This window comes from Salvelinus alpinus, chromosome 5, assembly GCF_045679555.1.
Source record: "Salvelinus alpinus chromosome 5, SLU_Salpinus.1, whole genome shotgun sequence".
Lineage (NCBI taxonomy): Eukaryota > Metazoa > Chordata > Actinopteri > Salmoniformes > Salmonidae > Salvelinus > Salvelinus alpinus.
Window position 1 is genome coordinate 2,257,861 of NC_092090.1, and position 18,059 is coordinate 2,275,919.

General features: G+C 49.3%; 1 protein-coding gene across 1 annotated transcript; it reads left to right on the forward strand.

The window, feature by feature from the left end:
- The first annotated feature begins 14,284 nt into the window (after positions 1-14,284).
- Positions 14,285-16,973, forward strand: LOC139575138 (piggyBac transposable element-derived protein 4-like). Its single transcript, XM_071400142.1, has 3 exons — positions 14,285-14,393; positions 14,532-15,587; positions 15,915-16,973. Exons 1-3 carry the CDS (start codon positions 14,285-14,287, stop codon positions 16,940-16,942), a joined length of 2,193 nt encoding a protein of 730 aa, XP_071256243.1. The 3' UTR covers positions 16,943-16,973.
- Positions 16,974-18,059: the final 1,086 nt, after the last annotated feature.

An 18,059-nucleotide genomic window follows, 5' to 3' on the forward strand; every position in this document is an offset into this window, starting at 1 on the left:
AAGTATGTCACACAGGTACATGTCCAAAGCCACTTTATTTGTCAACGGTTATTATGATACAAAACACAACATGTTATACAAGTGACTGCCTAGGCACAAGGTCACAATGGTAATACAAGATAGAGTGCAACTGTCTACTACACAAAGTCAAACTACAGTAGGGAATGTCCATATCTAGGTTCCAATGGAGTCTTTCACAAAAGCCATCTGTTCATGTTCAGCTGGGCCATGAATCTGTCACCGGTCTTGATTTCGCTGGTATTATAACCATTGCAGGCTCGCACCACCTGTCCTCCTGCGAATCCTTGCACACTTTCCACGATGTTCATCGCATGCATGACCACGGTCCTAAGAAACCGTTTCACAAAGTCATTCTCTACAATGCTGCTAATGATACCAGCGTCAAAGTCCTCGTTGACAGCTGCGGCGGCGCTGGTTCTCATCACATCAGACACTTCATGATAGTCAGCCCCGTTTGCCACCAGTGTCATCATTGACAGTATACTCTGGGGTGTGTAAGGTGAAACAAGTTGGAATATGTCCAACTCCTGATCGTGCTTAATAGCCTGTATCACCTCCTCCACGGGGTCTCCTCCTGCCTCACAATTCACTCTTCTGGTAGCCAGCAGTCCTCCCCATATGCCCTTGTTCACGGACATATTGTAACCTAGATCGAGGTTCACCTCACGTTGAGCCGCCACGTCCTCTCGGTTAGGGAGCTGCACTGTGAAACGGTCTCCCTGCTTCATGTACTGTTGTCCCGTGTTGATGAGCTCCACTTCGTACAGGTGCGGTGTGTTCAGGAACGGTCTATTTGCAATGGAGCTGCTGGTGGCACATACAGCCACCTCTTTTAGGGTTCCGAGTAAGTCTGCGCTCAGCCCGTGTAGCGTCGGCACGTACGAATCCGCATCTTTCACAAAGTGGAACAGGCCACCGGGCAGGTAGTTCTTAGCCGACTCGTATTTGTAGCAGCCGTAGGGTATGTCTGTGGTCGCGGTCCTATGTTCACTGAGATTGTGTGTGTATGTACGAATAGGGTTGTGCACTCTGGTGGACGACATAGTCGATGTCTAAGTCGATGATGTGGATCTTGTGTCCCGTGGGATATTTCAGACTATGCGCTGTCACAGCAATATGCTTTTCAGCTGCAGAATATGAATCTCTCTGCTCGAGATGGATCTGGACAGGTTGGAGAGTACGGCACGTTGGGTTGCTTGAGCACGAGCGACACTGCTGTCAGTACCTCCAAGAGAATAGGTGCTTCTTCACTGTTGAGCCTGAGCAGCCTGATCGTAAGCATGTTAAGATTTGAATCCGAAAGCACACCGAACGTTTGGGAAAACCAAGGACACCACCTTAGAATGATGTAAGTATTGAGATCGTCCTGTGCACTTGCTTGGGGTGGTATGAGACTGTTGTCCAGCTCACACCACATGGGCCGTTCCTTGTTGATCAACAGCTGTACTCGATTAGGCTTCATATCGTAGTCTTTAGTGAGTTCACTTAGAGACTTTGATGACGTGAGGCATATCAACTCTTCCAGTGTTAGCTTGTGCAGCGTAGTAGCCCAGCTCATCTCCTTGCCTCCTGTACTACTGTTGTGGTTGTAATGTCAACGGTGACAGATGAAATGAACCCTCCTCACCCGAGGCTCTTTGTGTATGGGCCGGGTGCTTATTGCATACTTAGGTGTGTCAAGATGAATAGTTCATCTCCACCCTCTTGCGGTAAGCCACCAGTCTGTCATTGTAAAAGTCGACAGTGCCTATGTTCTCTGCGAAGTTGCAGTTTGTCATTTGTATAGCCTCTCTTTTCACCACCCTGGTGAGCACAACGTACACCGAGGGCTTTATCGGCGACATGGAGAAATGCCTTGGTGGGTGGTAGAGCACTTGCCCGTGCACGGTGCAGCCTTGGCAGTCGTACGTGTTCATCGCCAACAGACAGGCCAGCGGGTGCGTGGTCACTGTCCAGTTCATGTGATTCCAATTGGAAGGCGCGACCCTGTACAGGGTTCCCGTCAGGCCCCCTCTCACGTAGAACTCGTTGAACTGGCCTTCCGGCTTGAAACGAATGCCTTCCACTACACCCTCCGTGTCTGACATGGAAGGCAATTGCGGGTCCCCCCCTGTTTGCTGCCTGCCCAGCAAGGCAGATGATGGTCTTGTCTTTCTTTTGGCAACCTGTATACCGTTGAAGTCCATGTGCCAGATCATGCGCACCTTGCAACCTACCCAGAGCTTGTCCACCTTCAGATAGTCTCTTTCCATGGGCAGGATCCCTTTGCGGTATTTGGGCACGGAAAAGAGCTTGGGCAGCGTCTGCGCGGCTTGCTTCAGCACATCGTACCAAGCGTTCGGTCCTTTGTAGGACGTCCGGGTCCGAGTGACGCTGAGAAACTTGTCCCCCACACGGGCATTGTCTTTCGCCTTGTTCATGTATCTCGTCGTGTATGCCATCTGCTGTTCATCCTGGTGGAAGATCCGCAGCTTGTCTGGTTCGTATTCGGGATCCATAAGGTCTAGCTCGCTGACAGACACCCGGCTCCTGAAAATGCGACGCGACTCTTCCGTGACCGTGTTGAACTGAAGGTACGTCAAGGCCTCAGCGTAACCGGGGTCCTTGAACTGCCGCCTGTTGACAAAGAGCGGAGTCGAAGACGACAGGAGCCCTTCGAACCGCTCCGTTTCCCAAATGCGCAGATTAGATCCCACAGGCTGCAATTGCGAGACGCTGCCCGAGAAGATTATCAAAGGACCCTTTCCGGTTCCGTAGAAGAGAGCAAGGCAGCACAGCATCCTCTCCAGCAGCTCCACGTTCAGCAGGCCGTACTCGTCTATGATCAGAACGTTCACCCCCAGGAACGGAGGGGCGTCCTCCATGGGGGCCAGGTCCCCTGGGTTCTTAGCCACCCTCAGCTGCTGGAACATTTTACTACACACCGCACACGATTCGGGTCTCAGTTGTCTACACGAGTGTCGTGCGATCACCTCGTTCCGCTCAGGGGGCAAGTCGGACTGGTGCAGTGTATTGAACCGAGACATCACGTTCCAGTATAATTTGCAGTACAGCCGCGTAAAGTCTTCGAGCGACAGCTTGTCGTTCAACAGTTCCTTTTTGAACCCCATCATCTTGTGGAATGTGTAGACTCGGTCCAGCGAGCAGGATTCCATCAGGGTGCCCGCTGCCTTGTTGGTCATGGCACTCACAACCACACTGATGTTCATGAGACGTAGCTTCTTCTCCAGCAGTGATATAGAGTACGACTTGCCACAGCCAGCGTCTCCGCTCAGCAGAGCCAGTTTCATACACTCGCCTCGAGACATGTGCAGCTTTACCATTGTTCTCACCCATTGTTCCTGACAGTATCTAGACATTGCCAACATTGCTTTTGTTCTCAGGTCATCCTCTTCCAGACACAGTCTGTTGCTCTCAGGCTCCCTTGCCAGTAGCTCATCTCTGTGTGGCTCAGAGGACCCACTCATGGCCGTATGGTTGACTATATCTCTCTAACTATATCTCTGTAACTATATATATCTCCCTAGTACTCTCGTCCTTGTACAAGAGCTACAGAGCAGGTAGATCGTTTGACCAAGGTGAATCGAACAGCACCCGCTTTTCAAGAGGTCCTGGTACGACACTTGAAGTCGCCGCCTTAACGGGGAAGTGTTCCTGGTTACTCCGATGACCAGAGGACCTCCCGCCTTTACCCTGATCCTCCAGACCTCTACGTTTCATGAACGCAGAGAGGGACTGTTCCAACCGAAGGGGGTCTTCGCGTGAGACTCTATCTACCTCAGAGCTTGCCGCCGCGCTGCTGATGTGAGGGGGAGCTTCGATCCCTTCCAATACAGAGCGCAGGACTCTGTTCCTCACAGAGTGGGAGCCTCCTTGAGATTCGCTCTGATCCCCACCCAAGCCTGCTGTGAGAGGCACGTACACAACACCTTGAGCCTTCCGCACCCTCAGAGCTCTCTCGCGAACACGCATCAACCCCTCATAGGCCCTTGACACCGTGTCTCTGAACAGTGTCACATAGGAGCTGTACATGTTCTTGCTCGTGTACAGAGCTGCGGTCGTCACCCCTCCCTTTCCCGTGCTTTGTAGGACATTCTGGAGGCCTGCTAACACTTCGATCAAGGGAGCATGCGCTCCGTACTCGAACAACAGCCACGCAAAGTCCTCCGTGTCCACCCTGTCGGCGAGTCTGTATTTGTTGCCGTGCTCGTAGGCTCTACAGAAACCAAACTGTTTGGCGTACCACTCGGGCTCCAGGTGAGATAGCATGATGTTTATATTCTCTAACAGCACACTGAACCCAACCGCGAGTTTATCACCTACCCTCATCTCAAACAGCTTCTGTAACACCCCGACCGGAGTGACAGACTGACCTGGTTTGAACATGCGATCCTCTGGGATCGACACCGCGAGGTAATGTCTCCCTACCCAATCTAAGTGAGGGTGTGACTCTTCGATCTTGTCTGTGTCACCTGCTGCTTCCTTGGCCTCCACAGCCTTGCTAGTCTGGCTCTCTGACAACTTAGTTCTCAGGGCTTCTCGTTCTTCACAGGCTTCTTGGAGTGCCTCTCTTGTATCCTCCAGCTCCCGTTTACACAACTCAAGTTCATGTAGCGTGTGCCTGCTGCTATCACCCGAGCCGTTGACAGTAGTTTTTAGCGTTGTATCCTCTATCACGTCTCCTGCCGATGTTGGTTCTCTGTCCCATTTCACACATCCCGCGCTCAACTCAGTTCTTTGACGGAGAAACTCAATACTCTGTTTGTGCTCCACATCCAGTGACTTGTTAAGTTCAAGGATTTGACGTTTCAAGTTTGCTATCATCTTTATGTGAGAACAGTCATCACACTGACCAGATGACTCTTCTCGGGTCCTCTTTCTACACAGAGATGAACCACTGCGTGTGAAAGGCATAATTCAACAAACCCTCACCCGTATTACGATGACAATAACAACAACCCCTGTAGGTCACTCTGAGACACATTTAACAAAAAAAACACACACTGCACATTAAAATGTAATATATAGGGAAGACTTTATTCAGTTTCATAAACATCACAGGGTTTGGTCCTATGTTTAACAAAGACTTCTATCATGAAACACAGACAACACAAACAGTTCAGGGGTATGTTTGGGTAGAAAACAGAAGTATCATTGTCTATGAGAATACCACACCAATGACTTTTGTACACTCCCTCAAATATCTTCTGCTCTCTCGGTTATTCGGCAATGTATGGGAACATCGTCAAGGGAGCGTTACATTTCTGGTGAGGTTCGCTTGCGACGCCTAGAACTCCGAAGACCCCTAACACCTTTAGGTGCTTTGATGTATATAACATACCGGCCACTACATTTCAGACCCTCACCGGGTATATCCACAGGGACAACCAGGGATTGACATTGGAGGTGAGTGTAGCGACCCGTGAGTACTTCCGCGCTGAACCGTCCGTCGTCTTTTAAAGATTCCCTTATGGTCTTCTTGGGGTCTACCACCAGCAGCAATGTTCTAGGAGTTAAACCGGTCCTCCGGACATTGAGTACGTTAAACCCTGCACGGTAGGACGTTATATCTATATCTATGCGTATAGTGAACATGTCCTTTCGAGGCGTTATGCTTCTCGCTGGATAATTTGGTTGGGGTGTACACGTAGGTTCCACAATGATGCGAACTTCATCGTCGAACTTGATATCAGGCAAAAGAGTACAGGGAAAGTTGTGAGGAAGCCACGAAAAGTCTGGGCTTCTCAGGATCCGAATGTTATCCACATACTTGTTCTCCATCATGCAGAACAAAGGACAGTTGTCCAGGGCGTTCTTGATAGTGTCCAGGCCTTTATAATGACACATTATTGTGTAAAGGGCACTACCTCCTACTCGGTATACGAAGATATTTCGCTTCGAATGTGAATCTGCCAATGACCCCGAGCTTGAAAGGAGACCGGTTGCGTTGTTGGACGAGATAGACATGACTACAGGGGGAGATCAGGGTGAGTTACTACAGGCCTACAACAAATGCCTATTATATACAGTGCTAGCCCTCGTACAATCCCCACTTAGTAGCCTGGCTCATCTATCCAACCATATTTGAGTCATGGGAGAATAGCTGACCAAGGCTCCTTTAATAAACACAGGATAAAGGATCCAACTTTTATCAATGCATAGACACAGAAATGAACCAGGGCAGTTCTGATGTAGCATACCCTATTGCTACGGTGGCACCAAGCAAGCAGAGACATATACACACTGAAGTCACACAAGGGGAACTTTATTGTGTTTCATACATCACAGGGCATTATGGTTGGTAACAAAGACATATATCATGACACACAGGCAGTTGGGGGACATGTATGGCCCATAACAAATATATGTTCTATGAGGACAGGCCACCGGTCACTTTGTAGACTCCCTCATTCCAGTTAGCCGGCAATGGCTGAGAACATCGTCAAGGGAGCGTTACATTTCTGGTGAGGTTCGCTTGCGACGCCTAGAACTCCGAAGACCAATCCTAAGACCTTTAGGTGCTTTGGTGTATATAGCATAATCAGCATTACGTTCCAGAACCTTACCGGGCATGTCCCCTGGGAACAGTTTGTGAATGTGCAACCTTCATGTTACACATTACGTTTGGGGAAAGGACCTTGTGTCCTCACTGCCCGAATCATCCATGTCTCTATTTGCTAAGTACGTGTACCATGTCAATTGGACTCGGGTAGATATACCATGCTAACACCGTCTGGTCAAATCAGGCACCTTTTCCATCAAGGAAGCCACAGATAGCTGAACACTTTCAGCTCTGCGCTTTATCAGGGTTACAGCTTCCTTGGAGAATCCATCAATCTCTGTTATTGGAGTAATTTTCATCTTCAATGGGTAGGGATTCATTTTCAATGTGGTTTCCCAATCCGTTTCACCGCCCAAAGTATCACCGCCGACCTGAAGTTTCTGAGATTCCTTGTCAATCTTCGTCAATATTTCTCTTTGGGACTCAGACAGTCCTTCAGTGTTACACTTAACCTTTGAAAAACCGCCACTGGCCCCAAACGTTCCACCTGTCACCTCTGTTTTCACAGCTAATTCATTACAGAGCTCTGTGGCAGAGTCCAGACCTTCTATAGCGTCTTTGTTACATGTTGAGAAGATATTGAATGAACTGTAATATCCACCCACTGTAATAGAGCTCACAAATGCGTAGCCCCACTCTCGTAGGAAGTCATCTATAGTGCTGTGAGGGTCTTTGTTCAGTGTGTCCATGTCCTGTTTCAGGGCGCTACTAGGCGTATATGAGGAAACCATCACAGAACCCACTTCACAATGGTAAGTGGTAAGAGAGATGGCTACGTTGTTGCTGGTCGACACACTTTTCTGTACCATGTTTTCCACTGCTTCGGTTTTGCTGAAAGACGCTTCTGCCGAAGCGGTTATGCCGACTAAAGATCCGGACGCTCCCAGGTGTCCCGAAATGGAATCGCTTGAGCCATCATTGTCCCTTCGTGAGTGTTTGCCAGAATTGCCTTTTTTATGGTAATTGGTTGTCCTGACGCACTTGATAGCCTTGTTGAACCTCACAGTTCCGGGTACAGTGAACTCATTTTGCCGTTTGCATCTGTTCAAAAAACTGGACATGTGTATAGCCTCCAACTGTCCAAGGCCATGGGATGTTATGGAATGACCTAAGGGGAAAGTGTAGACAGAAACCGAAGTGTCACAGTAAGCTGCCAAGCCCCAGTCCACCACGATAACGAGTCCAAAGCTCAGTCCCAAAGTCAAGGTTATGACCATGACTGTGATGAGGCATACTTTCTTTGGTATAGTACAAATACACTGAATTACACGAGGTCCCTGTTGGTTAGCGTCTCTCAGTTCGGACACGTGTGGTGTAGCCCGGTCTGTCTGGAGTCCTTCTTTGTCATCAACAGCAGCGACTGGTTGTTCGTTCCGGACCGTAAGATCATTAAGACCTCGTACCATTTGAACTACATCTGGACATTGAATCCGAAACTTCTTTCTGCAGATCACAATTACTACCACGACCACAGCCAAGACAGCAATCACGCCAAGTAATACACCCGGGTTAAAAGTAGTTGGTTGAGCCGGTATAGGCTCACACAGAACATCGTGAGTGTTATTACCCAGGGAGATAGGGACAAAGCCTTCTTTGCATGTGGTATGGGGAATACATAGAATACAGAAATCAGAACAATGGAATCCGTCTTTACACCTACAGGTGTGTCTCTTAGTCAGATCATAATAAGCTCGTGTTTCAAAGTTTAGGTTGGGATCACAGTATGGTTGTAGACGACATCTTATTTCCCGGTTGTACGATGTCATATATTCGTCACTCTTACAAGGTGTACACTGGGGATCTTCACAGGTTCCGCTGTCACCCAACCTGGTCCCAGGTGGACACTTGCAACAATTGTTGTTCGATCCACAGCCTTTGCTCGGGGTAACAAGAAGCACTAGCACCAGTAATGTAAACATGACTGCGAAATGGTTTGAAGAAAGAGACCAGCCTTTTTAAAGCCTAGTCAAAGGTTTCACAACAATCCAACCACGGAGGAACCTTTCAACCAATATGTAAGCAGAAACTACGTAAGTGTTGTCCAACCACTGTTAAACGTATCTAAGTAGAAACATCCAACAGTGGAGGATCTATTCAACCAAAAGTAAAGTCGGAACGTCCAACAGTGGAGGAATCCTCTACCCAATGTTAAACATATCTATGTAGAAACGTCCGACAGTGGAGGATCTATTCAACCAAAAGTAAAGTCGGAACGTCCAACAGTGGAGGAATCCTCTACCCAATGTTAAACATATCTATGTAGAAACGTCCGACAGTGGAGGATCTATTCAACCAAAAGTAAAGTCGGAACGTCCAACAGTGGAGGAATCCTCTACCCAATGTTAAACATATCTATGTAGAAACGTCCGACACTGGAGGATTCCTCTATCCAAGCCTCATGCCAGGGGATTTCCAGATACAGGGTATATATATATGCAAGCTGTAACAACTCCCTCAGCATTCACATTCACAGAGGTCCTACTAAGTTGAAACCCAAACCATGGGGACAACCATGAACATAATCTTAATAGTAGTTCTTGTTGCTACATACAAGGTCCTAGCCTTGACCAAGACCTACAATGTCCATTGTCTTAGCGGCTCAACCCTAAGGGTAGATGCTCCTGACATAAACGTGTTTTCCAAATATAAAGACTATAAGGAAGTTGTCTGTGTTACCTGCGGTGTAACGAACTGTAAAGAAACAAGACTGTTTGATAACTTCAAGAAGAAGAATGATGGTGACAGAATCGTGAAAGTCGGTAATTTGGCTGGACTAAGTCTGAAAAAATACGGGTCAGATGAAATCGAAGTGTCCTACAAATGTCCTGGAGGAGATGTCAAGAAGGTACTCTGTTACACCAGTTCTACCATGAAACAATGCCTGACTACTCAATGTGATGAATGCAAGAATTCAAAGAACTGTGAGGTCTATGTCGGAACCAAGAAGGTTAGTTCCGGTAGAGTGTCTACAGCTAGAGGCACCTATCAAGTTGATACAAAGACCTCAAAAACTGAAAAACTTAAACAGTCCCTGGAAAAGATCAAGACATTTGTCACCTCTGACAAGGCCAAAGGGGTAGCATCGGCAATAGGCGCTACAGTGATCAACAACAAAGACGATATCCTCAAACTAGCCAAGGTTATTGGAGTTCCTGAAGATTCCATGAAGAACATGGATCAGATCATTCGACTGGGTAACTCCTTTTACACGAGAGATTTTGATGGGGGACTAAAGGCATTGGTTGAATTGACTGGTCGGCCACTGAGCGAAGAAGAAGAGGAAGAGATCGAGACCCATTTGGAGGACGGTGAGATCAACTACACCAATCTATTTAGGTACCTCGAGGCTGAAAAGGAGGACCTTGTGAGAGGCCAAGATCTACACCAGGACCACCCAGACAAAAGTGTCCTCTTTTGGGAAAGTTATTGGTTGTATATAATTATCTGTGTTGCAGTAGTGTTGATTATCAGTGCAACTGCTGGTATGGTATGCTGTTTTTGCTCTTGTATGAGACAGAAATCCAATATGAGAGCAACTGTGTATCATCCACATGCGAAATTGGAAACGTCCACAGCTTTTTAAATGTATACGTTTCTAACCACAGCCACAGTTAAATGGCTACCTTTGTAACAGGCTTATGTAACGTCTATTATGTAGTGAATGAATATGAACCTTGGATATGGCAAGTGTACAATCAATGTTTTGTAGGTTTACATTGTTATGGTAATGCTATACGTTTCTCCAATATTAAATATACATGCAAAGACTACCGACTCTGACCTTGGTGTGTTCAACCCCATTTAGATAGCAGAGCTCATCCTTAACAATGCAGATTGACCGTGTATCATCCAACCAGTAGTTATTCATCTCCGTCGAGGAATATTATTACAGGGTTTGTCTCAAATCGAACGGCGAGGTTGTCCCTGTACACACAGCTCAGTATCGACCGGACGACAACCATGTCTGCATCCAGGATCATTGAGCTCACCCAAGATGCCGAGGGCGTACCTTTAGAGGTCTCGACTCAGATGGAACTTATTGTAAACTGGACCAAGGTGAACGGATCGGGGACAACACGGTTTCTACTCAACAACACAGACTCTGTGCGTCTGTGGTATCAGAAGCTCGACCGTGGGGCTGATATCAACAAACATTTCATAGAAGTACACATCAATAAAATGGGGTCAGAAGACATGTTTCTGTTTGTAGACTCTTTTCATAAACCTGTTGTTTACCTATGTGAACCTCGCCATGGTACTGGTGGTAAAGTTGACCAAAGCCTTGAGTTCGGGGAACTCCAACTTTCTAATTAAAACACACAGCAAGGGCTCACCTTTCCTACCGAGGACCATTCATTCAAACAGGGCTCGTGTATCCAACCAAAGGTACTTCTACGGGCCAAACAGGGCTCATGTATCCACCAATGAGCCATGTACTATACCACTAATCAGACTGTAAAATATATATAGAGACGTGCAGCTCAACACAGTTCCATTATTCACGACCTCTGGTCTGTAAAATGAATTGCCAGTTGTTGAACAGTTACAAGGACGACATTGCCGAGAGGCATGCGTACATCAGACCTATCGTGGATGGGGTCCTGACGAACGACCCCGATGATGTGAATCTACTCAGGTATTTTCACAGTAAGGGTAATCAGGTTAAGATGATGCATGAGCTCATCGAACACTGCCTCCAGACCGAGGAACTAGCGGCGAGATTCCTCAAGGTGTTACGTGAAACGAATCTGTACTTATATAATGACCTGAATGAAAACAAACCACGGGGAAAGTTCGGTGAGTACAACCCCATATATAGTGAAACAAGGCCTGCAAATGGATCGTCACGCTCTCTATAGCTAAACTACTCTCCTGTGTCTTTGTGTCAGTCAGGAAAGATCCTCCCGTCGTGAAATTGACGGACAAGGTACGCGCTGCACTCGGTGACAAGATCGACCATCTATGGTCCATGACTATGATACCCTCCTACAACCAGAGGATCACAGATATCATGTCCGCGCTAGACCTACTGGTGTTTCACAGCCAACTGCTTCCAGAAGAACGTGCAGAGTTCCAGTTAAACCGCGGCCATGACCATGCTATGATTGTGCAACTGGAAGACATGTGCTGGGACACTACCATCCCTGAACCGAACCGAAAGTTCATCTCCTTGGTAGTGTCTTCCTTTAACATGCATGTGTTTGATATTCCCAACATTATAAAGATGCGAATGGAAGATGTCTTTGAGTATGTGTAGTACAGTGCGTCCTGTACCATGTTGGTTATCTGTGTATTATAAAGGCAATAAACACTGGTGAAAAGAACTGTTTCGATATGTTTCCCTTTATTACCATAGGAGTCCTTTACTTATATGTACATTAACAAAGGCCCGACCTTTACAAAACATAAGGCGTACATTACACATATGTCTCTGGTTGATTATTGTCTAGTGGAGTCAATGAGCGTGATGGATATACCACAAACAATCACACATACACTATGTTATTTTATTCCAAGTACAATAACTTGTTCAATAGATAAACATTGGTAGAGGGTCCTAGTTGAGCACTGACGATATGGGACAAGACCCCTTGTGAGGTCCCAAGACGGGATGAAAACACAACCCTTATAACTCATCCTATAACTCATAGAGTTGAAACGAATATTGGTGGAACACATGTCACAAAGAGTATGGCACAGAAAACACTCTCACAGACAGTCCAGGGTGATATAGTTTATTGTACACAACACAGACTTGTATTACAGATCACACTGTCCTTAGTACTGGTGCACTGTTCTGTCTTCTTTATCACTCACATTAAGATCCCACATCAAGATCCCATTTGTCACCACAAGGTACATTTCACAATGCTGCGTCTACTGTGAGTGAGTCTTCGCAGTCGAATCGGACTAGACCGTCGCACACAGAGAACCCGTACTCGGATCCAGGTCTCGGGTTCTTCAGGGTCCACAGTTCGCAGACGTATTTCATTGTTTTAGCCATTAATCGGCAATCCACCTCGGTCCAGTACTTAGCCCCGATCGTCGCCGGGATCTTTGTGAACCCGGCCAGCTTCATACCCATTTTGTAATAGTCGCAGTCCTGAGAAGAAGCGCCCTCGACTCTCCAGAGTAGACTCTTCATCTCTCGGCACCAAGAGGAAAAGGCCTTGTGGTTGGTCACCACTCCGGTCATCAATCTCTTAATTCCCAGTCCCCTCGGAACTATGTTATGATCGGTGCCACACAGCGCCATGAAAAAGAGCTTTTCCCTTCGCTCCGTCTCGTCTCGGATTACATCTGGTTTGATACGCAGGTAAAAGTGCCTGCCCGCTCGGTTCATCCTCATGAAACGACCGTAACTGCCCCTCGGTACCATTCCGTTCTTGTACGCATTGCTCAACTGCTTGATGCCGCCCATGACACGTTTCTGGTCTTTGCTCTGTGCCACGCTATATTCCGCGCAGTCGTCTAGGTAGGCCTCGGGGACCTCGTCCTCCTGCTGACACAAGATCTTCCTCTTCACACCGGTACACGGCGGGGTAGCCGACTCGGAGCCGGATAGCGGACTCTGGTCAGATGCGGGGCATATCGTTTCGAAGATGTAACACACCGCCTTTGTACTGACACAGCCCTTGTCTACCATGAGCCCCAACTGATCCAATCTGTCCCGGGCGTTCGACTCAAAAAACCTAGACAGGAAGGTGCGGTAGAGAGATCCCCTTATCCCGACACTGTACAGGTGCATAGCTACTGTTGTCTTAACCCTCCCGTTGTCTCGGCGGGTCAGAGCGACCCCGGGCAGTTCCGAGTCGATTGCCCGTGTCTGTGTGTGGGTCAGAGTGACCCCGGCAGCGTTAGCAAGGTGTATGTTGTAACCCTCCTGCCCCTGTGTGGGCGGGGTCATAGTGACGTCAGAGGGGTCAGAGTGACCCCGGCGGCGTTAGCAAGGTGTATGTTGTAACCCTCCTGCCCCTGCCCCTGTGTGGGCGGGGTCATAGTGACGTCAGAGGGGTCAGAGTGACCCTCGGCAGCGTCACCTGTCGCTTCCCCCGTGTCTGTGTGGGTCAGAGAGACCCTGGCAGGCCGGGGTCACAGTGACCCAACACCACCACCTGCTGGATACTAGTAAAAGGTCCTGCCCCAAAATTGACACTCGAACGGGCCCTTGGGCCCCGTGTGAGTTTGGATATCGAATCTAAAAACGCCCCCCTACAAACTACTTTCCCTTGGTTGTGGAAAATGTGTCTTTCGGGTATGGCTGTTGTTAGACAACCTTCCCCTTGCCTCGGCGGGACAGAGTGACCACCGGCCAGCGTTACGAGTCGATTCCCAGTGTCTGTGTGGGTTAGAGAGACCCCGGCAGCGTTTAGCAAGGTGTATGTTGTAACCCTCCTACCCCTGTCTGGGCCGGGTCACAGTGACCCGAGCCCTGTTGTAAGCCCTGCGTTATGAGTTGTTCCCCTCTGTTCCGGGGGCCTGGGGTCAGAGTGACCCCTGCGGCGTTAGCAAGGTGTATGTTGTAAGCCCTCCCCTCCTACCCCTGTCTGAGCCGGGTCGGAGTGACCCGGGGCCTGTGTTAGGAGTTGTTCCCCTCTGTCTGGGCCGGGTCGGAGTGACCCCGGCAGGGACCAGTTGTCCCCATCAACTCTGTGCACGACCTCGGTGCTATCACGCGGGTAGGCCAGCCGAGCGTCCCGGATGGGACCGAAGGGGCCAAGGGGCCGAAGGGCCGAAGGGCCGAAGGAGCAGGCAGGGCCGACCACGCGCCTCGTCCATTCGCGTGCCTCGTCCCATTCACGTGGCCACCGTAAGCAGGGCGTAGAGAGGCTACTAATATTGTCAGGAAGAAGAAGAAGAAGAAGAAGAAGAGGACGACGACGAGGACGACGACGAGGAGGAATACGACCCCGCCGAGCGTGAGCCCTCCGCCTACGACAGTAAGCAGGGCGTAGAGAGCCTACTAATATTGTCAGGAAGAAGAAGAAGAAGAACAACAACAACAACAACAAGAACAAGAACAACAACAACAACAACAAGAAGAACAAGATGAGGACGATGATGAGGACGACGACGAGGACGACGACGACGACGAGGAATACGACCCCGTCGAGCGTGTTGCCTCCGCCTACGACGCCTCGCAGTCCCGGTTTCAGCGCGGCTCAGGTCCTGGAACAGATATCCTCCAGCGTCGACCAAGAAGACGAAGAAGACTACTGCGATTCCGAAGAGGAGGACGTTTCGGAAGATGAAGACGGTGAGGAATACAACCCCGAGCGCGACGCGGACGACTACGGAGACGACTCGGCCTCGCGGTCGTGCTCCTCTTCGGAGGAAGAGCCGGAGGAAGAGCCGGAGGAAGAGCCGGAGGGAGACGCGGCCGCTGCCCGAGAGCGAGACAGAGAGCCAGACAGAGCCAGAGAGCCAGAGCGAGAAAGGGAGACGTTGCTGTCGAAAAACGGCAAAATCAAATGGTCCTCCGCGGCCTATCGCGGCCCGGACCGACCCCGCGCCATCCGCCCGCCCTGCCCCGCCGTGACGCCGGGCCCCACGGCCTACGCCGCGTCGCGAGCGCTCGACATCGAGTCCGCCTTCCGGCTGTTTGTCACACCGGCGATAGAAAGGATCATCGTGGACATGACCAATCTGCAGGGGGTGAGAAAATACGGAGACGGCTGGCGACCCATGGACTCCACCGACCTGCGCGCCTACGTAGGGCTGCTGATCCTAGCCGGCGTCTACAGGTCCCGAGGCGAGGCCGCGGCCAGCCTGTGGGACGCCGAGAGCGGCAGGACCGTGTTCCGCGCCACCATGCCGCTCAAGGCGTTTCACAAGTACTCGAGGCTGCTGCGATTCGACGACCGCCAGTCGAGACCCGCGAGACTCGCCACCGACAGACTGGCGGCCGTGAGAGAGGTGTGGGACCTGTGGGAGGAGCGGCTGCAGGCCCTCTACAACCCGGGGCCCGAAGTGACGGTGGACGAACAACTGGTCCCGTTCAGAGGTACCGTCTATGCATCTGTGTACGTACGCGTAGCGTAGAGAGCACGGGCAGTCTATGTATCTGTGCATAGAGAGCGGTAGCAGTCAATGTATCTGTGTATGTACGCGTAGCGTAGAGAGCACGGGCAGTAGTAGCACGGGCAGCGGTAGCAATCGGCAGTAGTAGCAATGGGCAGCAGTAGCAATGGGCAGTGGCACGGGCGGCGGCGGCGGCTGCGTGTAACGTAAACGCAGTGCGCCCCGATGGTGAGCCGGTAACTCATGATGCTGCTAATCTCCTGCTAATCTCCTCTCCCTCTCCTCTCCCTCTCCTCTCCCTCCCCTCAAGGACGCTGTCCTTTCCGACAGTACATTCCCAGCAAGCCGGCCAAATACGGCATCAAGTCGTGGGTGGCCTGCGACGCCAAGTCCAGCTACGCTTGGAAGATGCAAGTGTACACCGGCAAGGCGGCCGGCGGATGCCCCGAGAAGAACCAGGGCGCGCGCGTCGTCCTCGATCTGACCGAGGGACTGCCGGCCGGTCACAACGTCACGTGTGACAATTTCTTCACCTCCTACGAACTCGGGCAGCGGCTCCTCGAGAGGAACCTCACCATGGTGGGCACGGTGCGAAAGAACAAGCCCGAGCTCCCTCCCGCGCTGCTCCAGTCCAAGGGCAGACAGGTCTCGTCCTCCAGGTTCGCCTTCACGCCCACCGCCACTCTAGTGTCCTACCTGGCAAAGAGAAATAAGAACGTGCTGCTTCTGAGCACGCGGCACGCGGAGCCCGACGTCAGCGATCGCCGAGACCGGAAGCCGGCCCTCATCCTAGACTACAACTGCAACAAGGGCGGCGTGGACAACCTAGACAAGGTGGTCGGGACCTACAGCTGCAGACGGATGACCGCCCGCTGGCCCCTGGTCATCTTCCACAACATCCTCGACGTGTCCTCCTACAACGCCTTTGTCATATGGCGAGAGATCAACCCCGACTGGATGCCCGGGAAGCGGAACAAGAGGAGGGTGTTCCTGGAGCAGCTCGGAAAGGCGCTCGTGAAGCCCTTGATCCAAAGAAGGCAGCGTCTCCCCCGCACCGAAGCCGCGTCCGCACTTGTCAAAGTCATACGGGGCGAGCGTGTATCCGCCGAGGCTCGTCCGCAGGCCCGCGAGCGAGCCGCCGGCCCGGCCGCCGCCGCCGCCCCGGCCGCCCCGCTGGGGGCGAGTAAGAGGAAGAGGTGTCAGGTCTGCCCACCCAAGAAGGACGCCAAGACACACACAGCGTGCTGCAGGTGTAAGAAATACATCTGCAAAGGCTGTTCACACCCATACTGTCACACTTGTGCCCACTGGGCCTTTAGCCAAGACGGGACAGGGTGACCCGGGGGGGACACTGTGTGCTAGGCATAATAGGAGGACAACGGGAGGGTTAATATGACCAACAAACTAATATGACCAACAAACTAATATGACCTACAAACTAATATGACATACAAACTAATGCGAAAAACAAACTAATATAACCTACAAACTAATATGACCAACAAACCAATACGACCAACAAAGTAATATAACCTACAAACTAATATGACCAACAAACTAATATGACCTACAAACTAATATACCAACAAACTAATATGACCAACAAACTAATACGACCAACAAACTAATATGACCAACAAACCAATACGACCTACAAACTAATATACCAACAAACTAATATGACCAACAAACCAATACTACCTACAAACTAATATACCAACAAACTAATATGACCAACAAACCAATACGACCAACAAACTAATACGACCAACAAACTAATATGACCAACAAACCAATACGACCTACAAACTAATATACCAACAAACTAATATGACCAACAAACCAATACTACCTACAAACTAATATACCAACAAACTAATATGACCAACAAACTAATATGAAAAACAAACCAATACGACCTACAAACTAATATACCAACAAACCAATACGACCTACAAACTAATATACCAACAAACTAATATGACCAACAAACTAATATGACCTACAAACTAATATACCAACAAACTAATACGACCAACAAACTAATACGACCAACAAACTAATATGACCAACAAACCAATACGACCTACAAACTAATATACCAACAAACTAATATGACCAACAAACCAATACTACCTACAAACTAATATACCAACAAACTAATATGACCAACAAACTAATATGAAAAACAAACCAATACGACATACAAACTAATATACCAACAAACCAATACGACCTACAAACTAATATACCAACAAACTAATATGACCAACAAACCAATACGACCAACAAACTAATATGACCTACAAACTAATATGACCAACAAACTAATATGACCTACAAACTGATATGACCTACAAACTAATACGACCTACAAACTTATATACCAACAAACTAATACGACCAACAAACCAATACGACCTACAAACTAATATACCAACAAACTAATATGACC

Excerpts from the sequence above, each read along its gene's own strand:
- LOC139575138 (XM_071400142.1), top strand. The coding sequence starts at position 14,285 with ATGGGACCGAAGGGGCCAAGGGGCCGAAGGGCCGAAGGGCCGAAGGAG. Across the intron at positions 14,394-14,531 it reads GTCCCATTCACGTGGCCACC|GGCGTAGAGAGCCTACTAAT; the intron begins GTAAGCAGGGCG and ends GACAGTAAGCAG. Across the intron at positions 15,588-15,914 it reads ACAACTGGTCCCGTTCAGAG|GACGCTGTCCTTTCCGACAG; the intron begins GTACCGTCTATG and ends CCTCCCCTCAAG.